At 45.3% G+C, this 19,969-nt stretch overlaps 1 protein-coding gene across 2 annotated transcripts in view; it reads left to right on the top strand.

Moving 5' to 3' along the window:
- Nucleotides 1-19,969, top strand: part of PXN (paxillin) — a 72,665-nt gene that overhangs the window by 34,124 nt on the left and 18,572 nt on the right. For both annotated transcript variants that reach the window (XM_063315785.1, XM_063315784.1), the window contains exons 2-6: nt 8,175-8,401; nt 12,611-12,708; nt 13,656-13,795; nt 14,428-14,629; nt 17,363-17,498. In XM_063315785.1, the coding sequence (XP_063171855.1) occupies nt 8,175-8,401; nt 12,611-12,708; nt 13,656-13,795; nt 14,428-14,629; nt 17,363-17,498 (803 nt within the window). The remainder of the gene's footprint in view (nt 1-8,174; nt 8,402-12,610; nt 12,709-13,655; nt 13,796-14,427; nt 14,630-17,362; nt 17,499-19,969) is intronic.

Here is a 19,969-nt window from a genome sequence, read left to right on the forward strand (position 1 = left end):
TTCTTTCTTTCTTGTATTCTAACTCTTGATAAATTTAGGGTTTTTTTTTATAAACACATATTGAGCAATTATATAACGGAGACTTCAATTCTGAGTAACCAGCTCAAGTCTGAAATCTCTTGCAGTGTTTTTCAAACCTGGCAACTTTAAGACATGTGGGCTTCAACTCCCAGAATTCCCCAGCCAGCATGCATTGTACAGCACATGCTTTGATGGAATCTGCAGTAGATTTTCTTAATATTATATTCAACTTCTTTGCCTGTGGTTTGTACCATGCCTTAATTGTAACCCCATCACAGTTCCCCACAAGTGCATGTATATGGGTGTGGGGGACAGGATATGAAAGGTTCAGCACAATGTTGCAATCTTCCCATTGTGCAATCGGATAATTGCCTAGTTCAAAATGACATACCAGAAGGATCTGCTTCACGGTGTGAGTAATAAAGTTTAACATGATGCTGAAGCCTGGATACCATCTGGAAATGTTGATTCTGAAAGAGGCCAGGTCATGCTGATTGAGTAATGCTAAGTTCAAAAATTAGGAGCCTGCAGGTACAAGTAAATTAAGGCTTGACAAATGGAGATTTGGATCCTGGCTTAGCTAACAGTCGAATACTCTGAGTTGTTTTTAGCGTAAGATTTTAAGAAAAGGTGTGCTGATTTAGATTAGCATTCTGTTCCTGCAGTTGCCAACCTATTGAGCACAATGGCTAACCCCAGCATTTTATCCCATTTCCAACTCAATCACGGTTTGCCATTCCTCACCTGGATGATCTCCTTAATTTTAATTATAAATGGTCCAAACAAGCCAGCTTCAGAGTGCAGGCTTAGGGAACCTCTGAACCTCGTTTGGACAAAGTGGGGAGGTTATTATCATTGACTGGATTTTTCTATTCTGCTTTTCCATCTGAAAAGTCAGCTCAAGGCAAGGCTTGAGTCAGCCCAAGGCATGGATAAAAACCAGTGTATTAAAGAAACAAAAACAAAGGCATACAAACAGAATTTTAAAAACTGTTGCAAAAACGCTTCGATCAATACATAGTTAAAAACGTCGTTACAAATAGATAAAGCAGCAATGCACACCACTGCTAAACCACCGTTTGACGGGATCATTCAGCTGAACGTGGGAGCCAAAACGCAGAGGGGAGAAGAGGGTGTCCCCACCGAAGGCTCACCCTGTGTCTGAGTGTTGGGTCCTAAAATGCAACCCTTATATCCAGTGTGTTTGCTTTGGTGCCTTCGAGTCAATGTTGACCCCTGGCAACTGCCTGGACAAGCCTTTGCAGTTTTCGTGGCAAGGTTTTTCAGAAGTGGTTTGCCCTTGCCTCCTTCCTAGGGCTCAGAGAAAGTGACTGGCCGAAGGTCACCCAGCTGGCTTTGTGCCTAAGGCAGGACCAGAACTCACACTTTCTTGGTTTCTAGCCTGATGCCTTAACCCAGTGTTTCTCAACCTGAGCCATTTTAAGATGTGTGGATGCTGGCTGGGGGATTCTGGGAGTTGAAGTCCACACATCTTAAAATGGCTAAGGTTGAGAAACACTGTCTTAACCACTACACCAAACTGGCTCTTACTATATCCAGACTGTTAGATATTTGATGGGTTGTCAATGCTATTTGATTGCTGTAAGCCCCAGGGGAGCCCATATGTATGGGTTGGAGATTCTTCTGTGACGTCATTTCCCTAACTGATGAGAGTTGGATGAGCTATTGCTGGGGCGGGGGGGGGGGGTTCCCTGTGATGAATGTTGCCCTGTGCCTTGAAAGAGGTGCCTGCCTGTGCCAGGGCGCATCAATTACCACGTTCTTACTTGTGCTGTAGCAAGAACGCACCTCCGGGGCATGCCAAAATGCCACTTGCATGCCATGGTTTGTCTGCAAAAGCAAGCAGAGACAAACTGTGGGTTTTCAGTTTGCCATTATTGTCTGTAAATTCTTCCCCAAGCTTGGTGGCCTTCAAACGTGTTGGACGTCAGCTTCCATAACCCTCAACTAGTCTGGTCCGCGTTATGGGAACTGAAGTCGAACCAGCCTCCCAGACCAGGAGAAGCTGCTATTTTTTGCCCAGGTATCTTATCTTTGCTTAATTTCCTTTCCTTTCCTTTCCTTTCCTTTCCTTTCCTTTCCTTTCCTTTCCTTTCCTTTCCTTTCCTTTCCTTTCCTTTCCCCCCCCCCCCTTTCTCTTTCTCTTTCTCTCTTTCTTTCTTGGAATAAGGCTTTCTTAAAATTTTCAAATAGAGATAAAATACGAAATAGAGAAAAGATTGAAGAAAAGACTAAAAGACATACAAAAGAAGTGACTTCTGACCTTCTCCAGCACAGATACAAATACAAAATAATGCATCAATCTCTTGCTCTAAATCAAACCATAATAAACATTATTTTTCTAAGCTATAACAACTTAATAATCAAAGTCCTTGCTTCTTTCCTTGTTGTTATTTGTTAGATTTCTACCCCACCTTTCCTCCAGGTGCAAAACACCACTGTACCTAAGTGTTCCCTTGTCTGATTTTTCCCACAACCCTGCAGGTAAGCTAGGCTGCAAAAGGATGGCCCCAGATTGCCCTGTGAGCTTCCTTGGATGGGTGTGGGCATAGCCCTGGGCTTCTCTAATTGTTCAACACCCTACTCATTGGTTTGCCTTCCACAGTTGGTGCCCCCCCCCTTCTTTATTATTCTGCCCAGAAGAAACTCAGATCTTATCAATGACCTTCTCAGAACCTTAAACTTAGTCATCGTTTATGCTTCAGCATGGCTTATCACCAGCCCTTTTGATTAAATTGATTGTGAGACATCTTGCCTGTCATGCATCCTGGCAGCCCTTCCCCTGCACTTCCTGTTCTTCAACTTGGAATGGATGGTGGAAGTTGGGAAGGAACAGGGTCTCAGTGGTGGACACTTGGGAAGGAACAGGGTCTCAGTGGTGGACGCTACTTAACAGTTTGAGAGATGGGGTCCTCAGCGCATAATAATCTTTACTCAAGTATGTTCATTGTTTGTGAGCCAGAATGCCCATACTGAAGACAGGGAGTTCCTTTAACTCAACTGAGGAATGGAGATTTTTTTTGGGGGGGGGGGAAGTCTTCCAGTGTTCCCCTCACTCGTAAAGGTGTTGGCTGCATTGGCAGGTGTTTAATTGCCCAGAATTGAGTCTCCTGTTAATACATCTGTGAAAATGTTCTTTTTTGTTGTATCTTCATATTACACAGTTTGGTTTCCTTTTTAAGATTCTGGGAAAGGATAAAGAGCCCAGGTTTCTGCATATAAACTAAGTTGAAGCTTAAGAGATAGCTTGCTGGAACATCACTGAGTTTGGCATACTTCCATTTCCAGCTTTATTGAAACTACAATCCCCAGAATTCTCAGCCACACATCTGGAGGGCCTTATTTGGGGAACCTGGTCCCACATCTATATGAAATGTAGCCTTCGAATCTTGGTCTGAGAAATCTTCAACTATGCTTACCCCATCTCTCTAGTGTCTTCCAAGCACGATACGTGTAAACTCTTTTTCCCCCGTCTGACGTGCTCATTTGTGTCTCTCCAAATAGGAGTAGGTTATTGCCAACCACATTGATTTTATCAGTGAATGGCTAATTTTCTGCACTGCATTAAATATTTCTATGTGTAGCCAGCCTGCCCCATCTTGTGGACTACAGAAGTAACTGGAAAAAAAATATTTACCTTTAAAGACCATTCAAGAACAAATTTGAAATGTTTGAGAAGAAAAGGGTAGACGGAACTTAGAACTAAAAATGTAGAAATAATTAGGAATGTAGTGAATCCTCTCTGAAATCTAAGGCCCAATGCGGTGCGTGCCGGAAGCACTTCTTGGTGTTATGAGTGGCTAAAATGTCAAAACAATGCAATGTGAATTACATCAGATATGAAGTAGTTCTTAGCAGGAGCTTCCTCTTATATTTGATACTGATGGTCGTTTTTACTGCTGAGGTAGCTACTCTTTTATCCCCCCGTTTAGAAAAAGAAACAGCAGCTATTTCATAGAAAAGTAATATGGGGGATATTGATTTTGAAAGAGCACTTCGACCACTGTGAAGGACAGCAGTATTGATGATCTGTTCCAGAACCAAATCTTTGATTGATCTCAGAAAGGAGTGGGGCTAAGTGCTGTAAACTCCTAATGTAAGCAACTTCCTGCAGAGGATGGGGATGCCCTGCTTTCCATTGGCCAAATCAACTTGGGAATACGACTAAAACCAGATCCTTAAGAGAGGGGGGAAACAATGGGGTTGAGCAGGGGTTGAGCAGGACAGGCAGGAGTTCTTCAATAGCGTTCCCTGGCCTGCTTTGCAACTGAGAACTCCTAGTTGTGATAGGGTGAGGCTAGGGGTGTATATGTGTGTGCATAAGAGAGAAAAAGAGCGTACAGGCATGAATGAACAGTCACGGCATGTAGGAAAGTGTTTGGAGCAGAGCCACGCCTTCGCTGCTCGAACTTGACTTGTCAAGTCTGCTTCAACATTGACCTCCAACCAAAGAGCACAGGACTTGAGAGAACAGCCATTTTGGTTAGGTACCCATGACCTTCGTATTCTCATTCCGCTCAACATCAAATCCTGATTCTCAGCTGCGGTCTGGTTCTGTGCCTTGAGTTTCGTAGGCACCGTTGGCGTCCTTTGGGGCGTCATCTCCATTCCGTGGCACCCATAAGGATGATAATCATGTTAACTGGATTGTGTGACTCTCCTGCCCTTTACTGGGATGATTATTAGGATGGATTATGTGCCATCGAGTAGCTTTGGTCTCCTAGGGACCACACAGGTAGAATTTCTCTGTGACAGTCTATTCCTAACTTGGTTCTTCAGGTCTTCCAATGGTGTAGTCCTCACGTCTGTAACTGAGCCCATCCACCTTGCTGCTGGTCGTCCTCTTCTTCTCTTTCCTTCCACCTTTCCCAGCATTTTGGACTTCTGAAGGGAGATGAGTCTTTCCCCTGACTGACTGACTACGTACCTTCAAGCCAATGTTGACTCCTAGAGACCGCACAGATGGATTTTCTCCGTGATGATCTGTCCCTAACCTGGTTTTTCAGGTCTACTAATGGTGCCTCCATGCCCCTGCAGCTGAGTCTGGGAGTTGAAGTCCACACATCTGAAAGGGGCCAAGGTTGAGAAACATGGTCTACCTGTTCAGTTTTCTTGCTCGGCATGGAGCCTTGACTGTGCAGTCATGCCTTCTCATTCCCAGTTATTTGCATTTTATTACTGTTCCTGCTGTAGGGAGGCATTCTTTGAGCCTTTTTAACTAGTGAGGGTGATTAGTAATCGGATTAACCCAATGCCTGCTGTGCCCTTTGTCCTGCAAGCTGCATCGTTTCTGAATACTGTATTTAGGAGTGCAGCCCGCTATCATTTTCTTCCCTGGAGGCAGCCACTGTTTATTGCACTGGAGGGCTTGGCGAGAGGGCCAGAAGAGAGAATTTCCCTTTCCGGCGTTCATTTGTTCAGGGAGGAAAGGAAGTGGAGGAAAAGTATGGCAGGGTTGAGACCTGCTCCTTTGTCTTTGTGTGTGTGTGTGTGTTTTGCATGCCCTCTGAGCAAACAGCTTTATGATTAACCTAGTGAGATAGGAAAAGCTGTTGTTCCTTATGCTGCCTCCCACAGCTAAACCCAGCTGCTCAATATCCAGTGGAATGTAAAAATTACCTTTTTTTTTTAAAGGGGTCTACACCAGTTTCCCCCCACCTGGATTCTGCTACACACACACACACACACACACACACACACACACGGCTTCCTCTGCCATCCTCCGCCAGGATGGCTCGAGTTGAAGTTGCAATGCATCTGAAGGGGTTGTGCACCATCTAGAGCGATCCAAACGAAGACGGTCCATCTGCCACGCACGGCAAAGTGTGTGTGTGTCTGTATGCTTATTACGTGCAGTGATGTCCTTGCTAGGGACATGCAGTTTCCTGTATGGAAATAATAATCCACGTTGAGAAGAGGTCACATGCAGCTATTGGCTTGGCGTTCCCCAGCTATAGTCTGCAAGTGCACCTAAAAGTCTTAGTGTTTTTCTTTGGAAAGCTGGCTCAGGCCAGGCCATAAATACAGGCTGTGTTGAATGGAGGTGGGCCTTTCCTTGTCTTGCTTGTGTTGAACCCGAGACTGTTTGGAAAGAGTAAAGGCTGTCTGGATTCTTCCCCACCCCTCAAGTCTTTGTTTCGTTGCACTATAATGTAGAACTAATAAATTTTCAACCTAGGCTGGCAAATAATTTTGATTTCATGGACCTCTGAGAGGGCCTTGGGGGACCCCCATGGGTCCTAGGACCACTCTGTAAGAAACACTACATTATAGGATACAAATATTAGCTGGCTACAGTGGTATTTATGCAATCTAAACTAAAAATTCTTAATGTGATAATGATTTAGGTAAGTTAAACCTTTAAAGATAAGGAGAGAAAAGTTGGTATCAATGTTAAGGATAACATCTAAAATGCAAATAAACAAAAGGAGGCTTGAATTGTACACTTTAAGCTGAGTATAGCGTTGATGGACAATTGCAAAACGCATTAAATTATTTTATGAAATAAAAAGGGTTTCTTTCTCTGGGCTTAATGCTTAACACTAAGTGCTATTTATTGTTATTTATAAATGGAGAAAAGAAAAGAAAGGGATTCCTTTTTTTCCCTTGGATTCTTTTTCAGTGTAAAATTTGTTTCTTTGTCTAAATCTAATTCAGATGGCCTCCTCTTCATGTTTAGGTAAACGCTGCCTTTACAATGTAATTTTTGTCCAAGAGAAGAGTTTGGTCTGGCTTGAAAATGTCTTCCAAATGAAAACTTAGCTGGTCCAGTGAGAGTGTTTTCTCTGTTTACCTCTTTTCTAATGCAAAGCTGCGTTAACAAAAGTCACCTAAAACCTCATTCCCCTGAAGAATCTTCATGATCTGTAACAGCTTCTCCAACCTGGCACCCTCAACATGCAGCCCCTATTTGTGTTGGCTGGAAGGGATGTTCGTTACGTTACTTGGAGGGCATGCCAGGCTGAGTTTGGTTGCATTATGACAACCATGTCTGGGATATTCCATATTTACCTGGCTTTTTCTGTTGAAGACAAAATTGGTTAACCTGGTTGCTGGGTTTCTTCTGGCTATTTTAGTACAGGTAGTCCTTGACTTACGACCACAATTGGGACTGGAACTTCCGTCACTAAGCGATGCAGTTCAGTGAGTTGTGCCCAATTTTATAACCTTTTTGCCGCAGTTGTTAAGCAAATCACACAATAGTTAAGCGAATCTGGCTTCCCCCATTGACTTTGCTTGTTGGAAGTCAGCTGGGAAGGTCGCAAATGGAGATCAGGTGACCCCAGGATGCTGCAAATACGTGCTGGTTGTCAAGCGCCCAGATTTTGATCACATGACCTCGGGGACACGGCGACGGTCGTAAGTATGAGGACCGGTCGCAAGTCACTTTCTTCAGCACTGTCGTAACTTTGGACGGTCACTAAACGAATGGTCGTAAGTCGAGGACTACCTGTATTTTATGGAAGAAGGGTGGACAATTACAGATCAAAATTCCTGGCCCTCCACATTCCACTTCTCCTTGTTGGTGCCTTTTTGGAGGTAACTGTGTTTGCACTATTTAGAAGAGACGAATTCTTCCCTCAGGAATTTGCAATTGACCCAGCATGTTTAGGAAATGAAATTGCCGTTACCTGGCGGAGCCTGGAGCCCGCATTAGCTCTCTGTGTCTGGGCAGCAGATGCAAGAGGCAACCTTTGGGTACTGATGACTGAATCCCTTCCTTGGTTCCTCCCTGACTCAGAGACCTTTGTTTTGCCCAAAGCTGGGCTTGTGGCCGGGTTTCGAATGAGTTCACGACGCCAAGCTAGCAATTAGCTGCTTTGAGACTTCAGCTGGGTTTGTGCGTCTCAGTGCCGGGCTGCTGGAGCGAAGCCGTCCCTCCTCTCAGCTTTCCTTCTCGGCCTTCGGCATCCTTCTTTTTTGGGCTTTGTCTTTCGGTCTGTTTGACTTCTAAAAATAAAGGAGACTTAATTATGGAACGGAGCAGGAGCTCCCTCTGGACACACGTGCAGATCGTCCAGGAGAGGACGCTCCCTCCGGAAACGCTGTTGAGGAGGAGGTGTCTGGAGGCAAAGGTAAGTCTTGTGATGTCAGTCAAACAACCCTTCCACTTTTGTGTGGCTTTTGTGCAGATGCCCTTCTGGCTGATTTGGAATCCACTACCTCCCATATCTCCAAGCGGCCGGTGTTCCTGGCGGAGGAAACCTCTTATTCCTACCCAACTGGAAATCATACCTACCAAGAAGTATCACTCCCACCACCAGTGCCTCCCCCTCCTTCTACTGAGGCCTTGAACGGGACCGTGAGCATCTCTTTGGACCAATGGCATCCTGTTCTTCCCAGAAATCCTCACCAACAGGTAATTTTTGTTTAGCTATTCCTTCCTCTCCACTTCGGTAGAGGAGAACACCTTCTTTGTTCCTCATCCTGAGCCCAGCCCAGCGTCTTCCTTCTGTGCCATGTCATTGTCTGTGCGCTTCAGTCCTGCTGTGATTCACAGACAGAGAGCCGTCTTTCTCTAAAAATGACCACAAGGAAGAGGAGTAGATGGGGCTGAAATAGCCTCACCTGACCCGGTTACTTTGGTTCATCTACACCAGTCTTTCTCAAATTTTTGAACCTGGAGGAGCCCTTGAAATACTTTTCAGACCTTGGGGAACCCCTGCACATTCAGGCTCAAATATAGGCCGGAAGTTACAAAATTATTATATTCATTTCACGTGTATATGCCTGTCTACATGCACTAACACTGTTCTTAAACTAAAAATAAGGAATGAAACTTCCCTCTTTAATGTGAAGTTGCCCGAATTTGAAATAATATTTTAAATAAATCGTGATCTCCCAGGGAACCCCTAGGGACCTCTCGCGGAACCTGAGGGCGCCACAGAACCCCTGTTGAGAAATCCTGAACTACACCCATGTTTCTCGACCTTGGCCCCTTTCAGGTGTGTGGACTTCAACTCCCAGAATTCCCCAGTCTGCAAGGGGAATTGCTGGCTGGGGAATTCTGGGAGTTGAAGTCCACACACCTGAAAGGGACCAAGGTTGAGAAACACTGATCTACACTGTATCACCAGTGGCTTTTAAACAAGGGTCAAAAGCAAAAAGATACAGAAATGAAGAACACCAAATGAAGCAGATGGGGAGGGAAAATAAGATGCATGTTCATGTCATTGCAGACTAGGCGTCGTGAGTACTGATGGCGAGCAGGAGGGGGCCTTGATCCAGGGTGGAAAACGCATGCGTAGTACTGAGGAGTTAAGCAGCCATTCAAAGAGACACAGATCAGGCCCGCCTTAGCCTTTGGGGTTTATCTGTCTGGGTTTTTCCCACGCTTCTTCAGTTTGTTAGGATTCTGTTTATGTAGCAGTAATAAACACTAGAGACCTGCTCCTCGTCTCAGCGTTATTTCTGACTGTTAGGACACTAGGTCCCTGTGCATTTCTAGAGGAAATACATTGGACTTAATTTGCAAGGTGCATTTATTTATTTGCAATATTTATTTATTTATGGCCTCAATTCAGATGACCGTCCATTTCAAGTTCACGGCCGTGGGCGGCTAACAATAATTAAAACAGCATCACAAACCAAAAGGCAACAACACATGTGTAATCCGCACCCAGGGCAAAATCAAACCCGCCAAGAAGGAATCAGATCCCTCCTTTTTCCTCTTCCAAATGGATGTAAACCTAGTTAATTTCTGCCCTCTGTATGAAACTACTTTATTTGTGAGTCTCCTGAATAGCATCTCTTCTGTACCGTCATTACAATAATGATGTTAACGCAGTGGTTCCTTCGTGGCTGTTTTGCAAAAAAAGCTTAATTATTGCTCACAGAGGAGATGCTGGTTGGTATTACTGATTGCGTCAGCTTGACTTCTCCTTCATGACGAGACGGCCAAACTAAATTGGAGGAAGTGAGCAGATGGAAAGACTTGCTAAGTCTGGAGGAAGGCTTCTGGCCTGTAGCTCCTTCAACAGCCAGTCATGAAAACCAGGGCTTGAAGTTGGCTTCTAGTTCCAGGCTTTTCAACTGGCAGGTTTAATGATGACGGATCAACAGAGCTCCAGGAAATGTGAACATTACCCACCTTAGGATCCCTGCACGGGACAGGGGATCAAACTAGGGATTTCCAAGAATGTTTTCAACTCTTCCATTCTGTGGTTCTAGGATTGCCACTGGCAGCTGGAAATGTAGTTAATTGTTCCTTGGCTTCTTGGAAGAAACCTGCTTTGGCTACGGCTTTTTGAAATGCATCTGGGTTGACCGGCCAGCAGCTCATTGGATTTGATATCCGGTGGGGATTTAAATGCTGACCTCCTCTCTCCACGGACGTTAAGGATTTCCTGATCAAGCAGAGTCATGTTCAAACTTTAGCTGGCAGTTTAGAAGTCTGTCTTTTGTGCTTTTATTTCCTGGCCTGTGAAAACAGACCTCAAGTGCCACGCCCTTGGAAAACACTCTCTCCTGGCCTTTCTCTCCAAGTTCTGTCAAGGTGCAATAGAACGAGGAAGGTATTAATCACACATGGTGGAGAGAGCGAAGTGTGTCTGGAGCAGGGTTTCTTCACCAGGGCTCCGTGGCACCCTCGGGTTCTGCGAGAGGTCCCCAGGGTTTCCCTGAGAGATCACGATTTATTTTAAAATTTATTTCAGATTCCAGCAACTTCACATTAAAAGAGGTAAGTTTTGTTCTTTTTAAGAAAACTGTTCATGCATATAGACAGCCCCACCCATGAAACGAATATAATCGTTTTGTAACTTAGAGCTTATATTTGAGCCTGAATGTACAGGGGTTCCCCGAGGCCTGAAAAATGTTTCAAGGGTGCCTCCAGGGTCAGAAGGTTGAGAAAGGCTGGTCTAGGTAGAACATACAGCGGTGAGCTTCAGAAAAGAGGAGGGGAATCATGAGTCGCATTTCCTAAATGGAGCGAAGGACAATCTCTGCATCCTGTTTGTTTCACATTTCAAGATTTCGGTCATGCAAGTAGAAGCCGATTCTCATAATTATCTGGGCTTCTCTCTCCCCCTTTCTCTTTCTAAATATGCTTTTCATCAGAATTTTTCAATGTAGTGAAAATAGACAGAACGAAGATAGAAAATAAGACCTGGAGAAAAAAGGAAGACATCAGAAAAAGAAAAAAAAAACATACAGTTACGTTTTCTGCCCTTCTTCCTATTGAGTAATTATCACCTTAAACTTTTCCCCAACCTCTTTGTCCATGTCAATCCCCAAATCATCCATTTGACTTTTTCTTCTTTCAATGAAAAGTCGATACAGTATAAGGTTCCCAGTCTTTCAGAAAAGTCTTTACAGTATTGTTTTTATCTCTGGCCAAACTGGTCAGCTTCACCGTTTCTGCAGGTTCAGTTACTTTTATAATCCAGTCTTCCACTGTAGGTACGTCATTGTTTTTCCAGCTTTATGTATGCAATTATCTGGGCTTCCCCATGTCAAAAGGCTGTGAGAGGGGCTGGATCTTAAAAAACAGAATGTAACCAGGGAAATCTCTGCAGAATCCAATGCTTTTGGCAAAATGTGGTGTTGGAATACCAGCTCTGCCTCTTGGGTACATATGTGCGGTGTCAGGACCAGGTACGCCCCCTGCCCCAAGACATTGCTGGGTAAATAGTAATTTTGTCTTAATAATGTGATGATTGTATCACTCGTTCTAGAGAACGGTTTAGCTCAAGGCCTTGTGAACCAGTGGCCTGAGTCAGCCAATGGACCTTTGGCTCCCTACCACAACCCCATTGTTTTCATTTCCTCAATTCCCTGGAACATTTTTAAATCAACCAGTTTGTGAAATCGAAAGAGGCTTAAGTTCAAAAAGTTTCAGTGAGGTTGCGTTGGGCAGTTTCAGCCCAAACCAAGCCAAGTTGTTTCTTCTCAAAGGAGATGAGGAAGACTGAATGAGTTGGGAATTGACAAAGCCACACTTTGGGGGGTGGGTTGGAGGGAGAAGCAGAGGCAGTGAGGTGAGCGGGCTGCTTTTCGTTTTAAAAAGTGCTGGAAAATTCGGCATAATATATGGTTTGGTCTGGGAGTGTGAGCTGTCATATTCCTTCTTGGTTATGGTCTCGTTAACTTGAAAAAACAAACCCAGGTGGGCGGCAGCACATAGACTCTGTTGGTTGTTCTTAAATGGCTAAGTTGGGTCAGGCCTGGGCTAGTACTTGGATGAGAGACCAAGTCTCTGGGGTTGACTGGGAATCACACAAACACCTTCGAAAAAGGACGTGCCAGGCCTTTCTTCATCATAGAAAAAAATGACATGGACGTATTCATGAAGGCAGGAGTCAAAAGCATCTCCATCTTCTAATTTGAATAAACTTAAACCAGTCAGTGGTGCCTCCCAGATGTGCCTCATAGTAGGGACAGTAAGGTTGACCTATATAACTTGACCATTGGGTCACGTTTGATCACTGGGCTAAGAAGAATCATTGCATTACAGCAACCACAGTCTTTTCTAATGCAGGGTGAGTTTGGTCCTCTAGTAGAAATTTTGGCTAATGCAGCCGGTGGTCCTAACATACCTAAATAAAACGTCCAATTCATTTTTTTGCAGCCACAGCCCCAGTCTCCTCTGTTTAGTTCTAGTGCCTCTGGGTCCAGAGAGTGTACCATCTCCCCTTCGTGTGCAAGCGACGAAGAACACGTCTATAGGTATGCCATTTCCCCCCCCCCCCTTTGTTGCACCTATATGATCTAGCTACTTCACCACCTGAGGTTCAGATGGGGGTGGGAAATGCCCCGGTTGGTCATGCTGAATAAGAGATCTTGATTCAGTGGCTGCATTTGCAGCTCATACCAAGCCACAACATGACTTGTTTAGATTTGAGTTATTAATTAATTAATTAATTGATTAATTAATGTATATGGCTGCCCAACTCACACACAGTGACTCTGAGTGGCTTATTCTAGGCATCCAGCCAACTGTCCTGGGTAAACAAGCCACAGTTTTTTGCTATATGCAACCAAGCCAGCCTCAGGCAGCTTCCTCTATCACGACCATGCATTCACCATCTTTCCCCACATGCATAACTCTAGTGGTTCCTACTTGAAAAACAAATAATATGTGATGTGTGATGCAAACAAACCATTGAGGTTAAGATCTCACTTAACTTAATTTAGTGACAGTTTGGATTTACGACGGTGCTGAAAAAAAAAGACTTATGACTGGTACTCACACTTATGACTGTCGCAGCATCCCCGTGGTCACATAATCACGATTTGGGCACTTGGCAATCTGTTCGCATTTTTCTCCGTAGTCATGTGATCTCCATTTTCGACCTTTCCAGCCAGCTTCTGGCAAGCAAAATCAATGGGGAACCACTGATTCACTTAACAACTGCATGGTTCGCTTAATGCCTGCGGTGAATTGCTTAATGACTGCTGCAAAAAAGGTCATAAACTTGGGTCATATTTGCTTAATGACCACTTCACTTAGCAACCAAAACTCTGCTCCCAACTGTGGTCGTTAAGTGAGGAGTACCTGTAACTGTGTACATAAAAGAAAAAAAAAGGAAGGAATGCAATAAACCTGTTTGATCAGAGCATTGGTGGTTAGGAGTCATCTCAAAATTCCTCTGTGTTTATCCTCTGAACTCCAGTTTCCCCAACAAGCAGAAGTCTGCAGAGCCATCTCCAACCCTGATGAGTTCCTCCTTAGGCAATAACCTGTCAGAACTGGACCGACTCCTCCTGGAATTGAATGCTGTCCAGCACAATCCCCCACCTGGCAGTCCCACAGGTATGAGGGGCTGGGCTCTAGGAGCAGGATAATGCAGCAGGGGAGGAGAGGAAGGGAGGAGGAGAGCGACAGCACGGTCCTGATGCTGGAACTGCTATAGCGAGTAGAAGGAAGAACCAGGAGGAACAGGAGGAAGAGCCGCAGCCAAGGCAACAGTCAGATAAAAGAAATTTGAGTCCGGGGCGGAACTGTAATCTGAGAAAGCGTCTCAGGCTTGACCCTCCCTAGTTCTCAGGAAGATGGAGGGAGGGAGGGGGGAAGCGCATCCAGACTTGCAAGGTTCTGTTACTGTAACCTTATAATAAAAGTCGCGTTAGCTTGTGTGACTTTGGTTTCCTAGTCTGATCTACCTCAGAGGGCTGACAACAGCTGCCTGTCCGGCACGCACCTGTTGTCTCAGTGGAAATGCCATGCCTGAGCGTGGGATGTCGGCTGCAGCTGCTGGAAGCAGCCCGGGAGAATGTGACGAGGAGGGAGGGAGGCAAGGAGTGGAAATGTAGGGCCTGGGAAACCTGCCTTGCTTTGATAGGAAGGAGGAGGCTTTTAGGCCACCGTGTTTTTAATCCTTCTGCTTCTGCTCTTTCGATGGGAAGCACCCTTCCGAGCCCTGTCCGTGTTCCTCTGTTCATTAGATGAAGCTCCCGGAATCCCCTCGCGGCCTGGTGGGACCGGCTCTCACTACAGCCTCTTGGAGAACACAACCACTCTGAACGCACAGCCGACAGCTCCGGTGAAGGAAAAGCCCAAGTGGAACGGAGGGCCAGGGGTGGAAGAGGCGTGCCCCAGCGTGGAGAGCCTCCTGGACGAACTGGAGAGCTCCGTGCCCAGCCCAGTGTGAGTAGCCACCTGGGCACCGCCCAGCTAGCGTGCGACAGCTTCTGGAGAGGGAGGAGTTAACGGTGTCTCCCATTAGAAGGTGCAATGTTAGCAAGTTCTGTTAAGGCTGGGCGGCGTTTTGCATTTGGTTCCAGAAATATTCTCTGGAACACACTGGGGGGAAACACAGCATTTATTGGCAACTCCTGAAATCTGGGGTGATTTTTTTTCTTGGGATTGTATAGCTGCTCTTTACAGGTTCATGTAATCCCTGGCAAAGAGGCAGCTACAGGTAATCCTTGACTTACTTACAACCAAAATTGGGAGTTCTGTTGCTAAGTGAGGTGGTCGTTAAGTGAGTCATGCCTGATTTTACCACCTTTTTGCTGTGGTCATTAAGCAAATCACCACGGTCATTAAGTGAATCGCATGATTGTTAAGCAAATCTGGCTTCCCCCATTGATTTTGCTTGTCGGAAGCCGACTGGGAAGATCGCAAATGGCAATCACGTAACCCTGGGATGCTGCAACCGTCATAAATGCATACTGGTTGCCAAGCTCCTGAATTTTGATCACATGACTGCAGGGATGCTGTGACGGTCGTAAGTGCGAGGACCAGTCGCAAGTCACTTTTCCCAGTGCTGTTGTAACTTTGACAGTGTCATGCGCTGCCTGCCTCTGAATAATGCTCAGACACTGGTTCGATGGATCAGGCTCTGGTTTATTCACAGCGCAGTTACAGCGTCGGAAGAAAAAAGCTGAGAGTGACAGGAGCGCGCCGGTGCGGGGTTTAAATACCCCGCGCCGGTCAGCGCCCCCTCACTCGCGGTCACGTCACCCCCCTTTGTCCAATACGTTGCCCTGCCGGTGGGTGAGGGGTTGTGAGGCCCCGCTGGCGTTCCGGGATCGCCCATCATCGGGTTTTCTATTCATCCGGTGATTGCTGTCAGCTGGGCGATCTCCGTTGTATTGGCGCTGATGGCTTGGGTGTGCTCCGTGATCCGTTTAGTTATTGTTTGTTGGCCGTTAGTCGTTGTGAGTTGATGGCTACTTATCTTGAGCCCCTTCTCCTGTTTCCTTGTTATTGTCATGTGTGCCATTGCGCTGATGACTTCAGCTCAACGGCACTCATGACAGACAGTTGCTAAACGAATGACCATAAGTCGAGGACTACCTGCACTTTAAAAAGTTGCAGCCTGGTGCTGTGTGCATGATCCCTGCATGCTTTGAAGCATTTTGCTGGAATCCAACCTGCAGGGCTGCCCGGCTCTCATTTCTGCTTCTTCAAAGCTGAGGGCTGCTCGCTTAAGAAAAGAGGAACATGCAGAAGCCATGGGCATCCCTTGGCAGGGCATCCGCACATTTTGCCAAGAGGAAAAAAGATATAAGAGCAGAGCCAATGGGACACAAGTCAGCTGGAGGGTGAAGGGTGTAATCTGGATTTTAGAGAGACATCAAACTGGAAGTGAGCTGGGGCTAGTGAGAAGAAAGGAAACCGGAGTGACGATCATATCAGTGAGTGGAATTCAGGATGAAAGAAACAGAGTTAAGAGAGGGCGTGGAATACAGAGGAACGTGGCCATCAGCAACCAAAGTAACGAAGAGTAAGCAAGAGCGTTAGGTGATCCAGACAAAAGGAACAGGCTGAAAGCTGTATGATTTTGGCGACTGAGAGGGGGAGAGATCCAATAAAACAAAGCCAGAAAATTCAATATTTATTCATAGGTATAACAATCCCAAATGGGCTTAAAGTCAACCGATGTGACTTTGTCCTCTAAGTGCTTTGCCCCTACCTCACAGCCTGTCACCATGTGTCTTCTTAGAACAAACCAGTCTAGTTTCAAAGTTGAAAATGGGGCTGGTGGGTCCATACCAGCCTTCTCCAACCTTTTGACCCTGGAGGAACCCTTGAAATATTTTCCAGGCCTCGGGGACCCCTCCACATTCAGGCTCAAAGATAGGGCAGAAGTTACAAAATTATTATATCTGTTTCATGGGTAGGCCTGTCTGGATGCATGAACAGTATTCTTAAGCTGAAAATCAAGAATGAAACTTACCTCTTTAATGTGAAGTTGCTGGAATTTGAAATGATTTTCTAAATAAACCGTGATCTCCCAGGGAACCCCTAGTGACCTCTCGTGGAACCCGAGGGTGCCACGGAACCCTGGCTAAGAAATCCTGGTCTGTACGTTCTCTTTCTTTGAACAGTTTCTAAGCCATCTTGTGGGTATCGATGGCAGTCTGAATTGCAGTCTGAATTGCAGGTGTTTTAAGGGGGAGGGAAGTTGAACTAGAAATTTTTATTTTTATATATATATATACACACACACACACGCTTCCTTTTTTTATATAAAGGGAAGGAGCAGTTGTATTAGTGATCAATACATGTGTTAATGGAAGGATTGATAGAAATAATGTGATCTTGGTTTGATATAGAGTAAGGGTTTGATTATGGAAATTGCTGTATATTCTTGCTGTTGAAAGTTGGAAGTCACCTTTGTATGTAATCTTTAAAATCCTTTCTTCTTGTGCTTCACACTTTTTAATTCCTTTTTTTCTGTTTTTAGTTTTTTTGTTTTTCTACAGTTTTTATCTTTGTCTCAAATACAATAAAATTTTTTTATTCTGAATTGCAGGCTCTACTCAGGCAGGACCATGTGGATAAGGTCCAGGGGGGCAAGGAAGATGTCTTTTTCTCTGTTCCTGGAAGCAGATAGCAAGCGAACAGTTCTCTTTTCTTTTCTTTCATTAGACCAGCTATCACTGTGAATCAGGGAGAGATGAACAGTCCCCAGCGGTTCACATCCAGCCAGCAACAGACCCGCATATCTGCCTCTTCAGCAACCAGAGAGCTCGACGAACTGATGGCTTCTCTTTCAGACTTCAAGGTGCCCCCTTGTTACCATTTGACACCCTTCCTCTCTCGCCTAGCGATGGGTGTGTTGGCACATCCTCGCCCTAACCCCTTGCTCACCAATTGGCTTCCAACCAAGATCTGTTGGGTAGGTCAGGAATTGCCAGGGGAGCAATCAATCAGACATCAATCCTTTTCTCCTCCCTTTTTTAAAAGTTGTTCATGCTTCCAGCTGTGGGGAACAAGACAGCGTTAATCAACCAGAAACAAAATGTAGTCCCAGAAACAAGCAGTGGATGAAGCTGGGCTTTGCTCTTCTGAAACACACCCCGGTATATTCATGAAGCACGCTATGGTGTATTCATTGCCTCCACTTGTTTACACAGCACACAAGGCCAGAAGCAAGCCACAGGGTAGCTTTCATGTTGTGTGAACTCCCTTCTCCTTGTCCCATAAAATACTTCTTCCATTGTTTGCTGTTTCTGTAACGGAGCCTCAACAACCTGTATTACAGTCCTGGATGTTTTGTTGAGTAACATGACCCAAGTTAATTCTGTTTAGTTGACAACAGAGTTGTCTTTCCCACGAAAAAAACATGCCTGTTTAGATATTTTATTAATTTATGTTGAATATGCAGGGATGCTTACCCCCCCCTCCCCTCAAGAAATCAAAAGAGAAGCTGAAGGAGCTGGGCTTTCTTGGAAGAATCTTTCTGCATTTTGATGATCTAGGTACACTTGAGGCCTAAGTCCCATTGAGTTCAGAGAGGTATCCCTTTTGTCACAAACTGATGCACCCAGCCTAAACCAGTGTTTCTCAACCTCAGCAACTTTAAAACGTGCGGACTTCAACTCCCAGAATTCCCCAGCCAGCATGCTGGCTGGGGAATTCTGGGAGTTGAAGTCCACACATCTTAAAGTTGCTGAGGTTGAGAAACACTGGCCTAAACAATGTGCCCCAAACTTAAGGAGAAAGTCAAGAGAACCATATGTCTATTTGTAACATCTCAGTTCTATGGTTAGGGGTGTCGTATCTTCAGCCTCCCTGGTGACTTTTGAAGAGTCATCTCCATTTTAACCTCCGCAGAGCAGCACACCAAGGAGGTGCAACCTAGGAAGAAGGTAGTGGAAAGGAAATGAAAACCTTCTCCCCTTCCCCACTCCGTTCCTTCTGGCACTAAATTCAGCCACAAGGTAACACCTCCACTGAGATGAGGATGAAGGATTAGGAGGACCAGACAAGGGGACATTCTGCCAAGTCTTCTCTGAGGAGCAGTTCCCACTAAAAGAATTGGAGGGTGGGGAGGAGAAACAGAGGAAAAATCAGGAATGGAGAGATGCAGGGAACTCAGGCCCAGAGTGAGTGAGAGGCAGCTCAGAATCAGAAACAGGAGTGGAAAATACAGCCTCCAGAGCAACATTTCCCAACGTTGGCCATTTCCAGGTGTCTGGACTTCAGATCCCAGAATAGCCATTGATGGGAATTCTGGGATTTGGAGTCCGCACACTTGGGAGTTGCCATGGTTGGAAAACGCTGATCTAGAGAGAGAGCACAGAAACACAGAGGAGATCTAGGGAACACGCACACACCAAGTATTCAGGAGGAATCTAGAGACGGAAGCCCAACCAAGGTTTGCTGTAGAGATGGGGAGACTGACCACAACAGTAAAAGAGTAACCTGCTGGGTAGCTCTTCTGTACATTTCCTCTTAGATGGCATTGCTCTCTGGGTAGAGAGGCCCTGGTGGCTAAAAATCAGGAGTCTAGTATGCCTTTTCTGACTGACTAATTATATTGAAAGGCAGCAGCTTTCACGCTGCCAGACTCTTAAATTGAAGGAAAGGAAGCAAGTTCAGCTGAGGAATGTTCACTAAGAAGGTGGACTATGACCTTCTAGAACATAGTGAGTCATTAGGTCCTGTATAAAAGAAATAAACCATCTGTCCCCCATGTAGATATTTATTGTGTGAAGAGCATTTTTAGCTTAACCTTTGGCTAAAAAATTTGGGCCTTTGTCCAGTGACCATTGGCCAATGAAGCAGAAGCCACTTGAACGAATTACAGCTCCATGTCCTTGTCCCGGATGTGCTTTGGTCAGGATGGGGGTGGGATGCATTCCCACTCCAGGTGGTTGAATTTTGCGTGCGGTTATTTGCAGTACAACGATTGCTTTGAAGAAAGACTTAAATCTCGTTCCTCAGCGGAGCCTTGGTCCGGATTCTCCTGCTGACAGTCCTTTGTCCACCCAACCATGACAGCCGGGGACTGCGAGATAAAAATCCCAACATGTTTGCAGGCGAATTGAGCCAAATTCTATATAACCTAATCATCTATATTCACTTGCTTGTCGCGTGGCACACTCCTCCTCCTTTAATCTGCTATTGATTTAGCACAGGCTGTTGTGCAAGAGAAGTCATGAATAAGTCAAGGACACTTAAGTGGCAAGAAGAATGTTAAGTGGAGGGCAAAGTTTAGCTACAACTGTGTGTGTAGCAGCGCAGTTTTGC

This window comes from Candoia aspera, chromosome 15 (genome assembly GCF_035149785.1).
Source record: "Candoia aspera isolate rCanAsp1 chromosome 15, rCanAsp1.hap2, whole genome shotgun sequence".
Lineage (NCBI taxonomy): Eukaryota > Metazoa > Chordata > Lepidosauria > Squamata > Boidae > Candoia > Candoia aspera.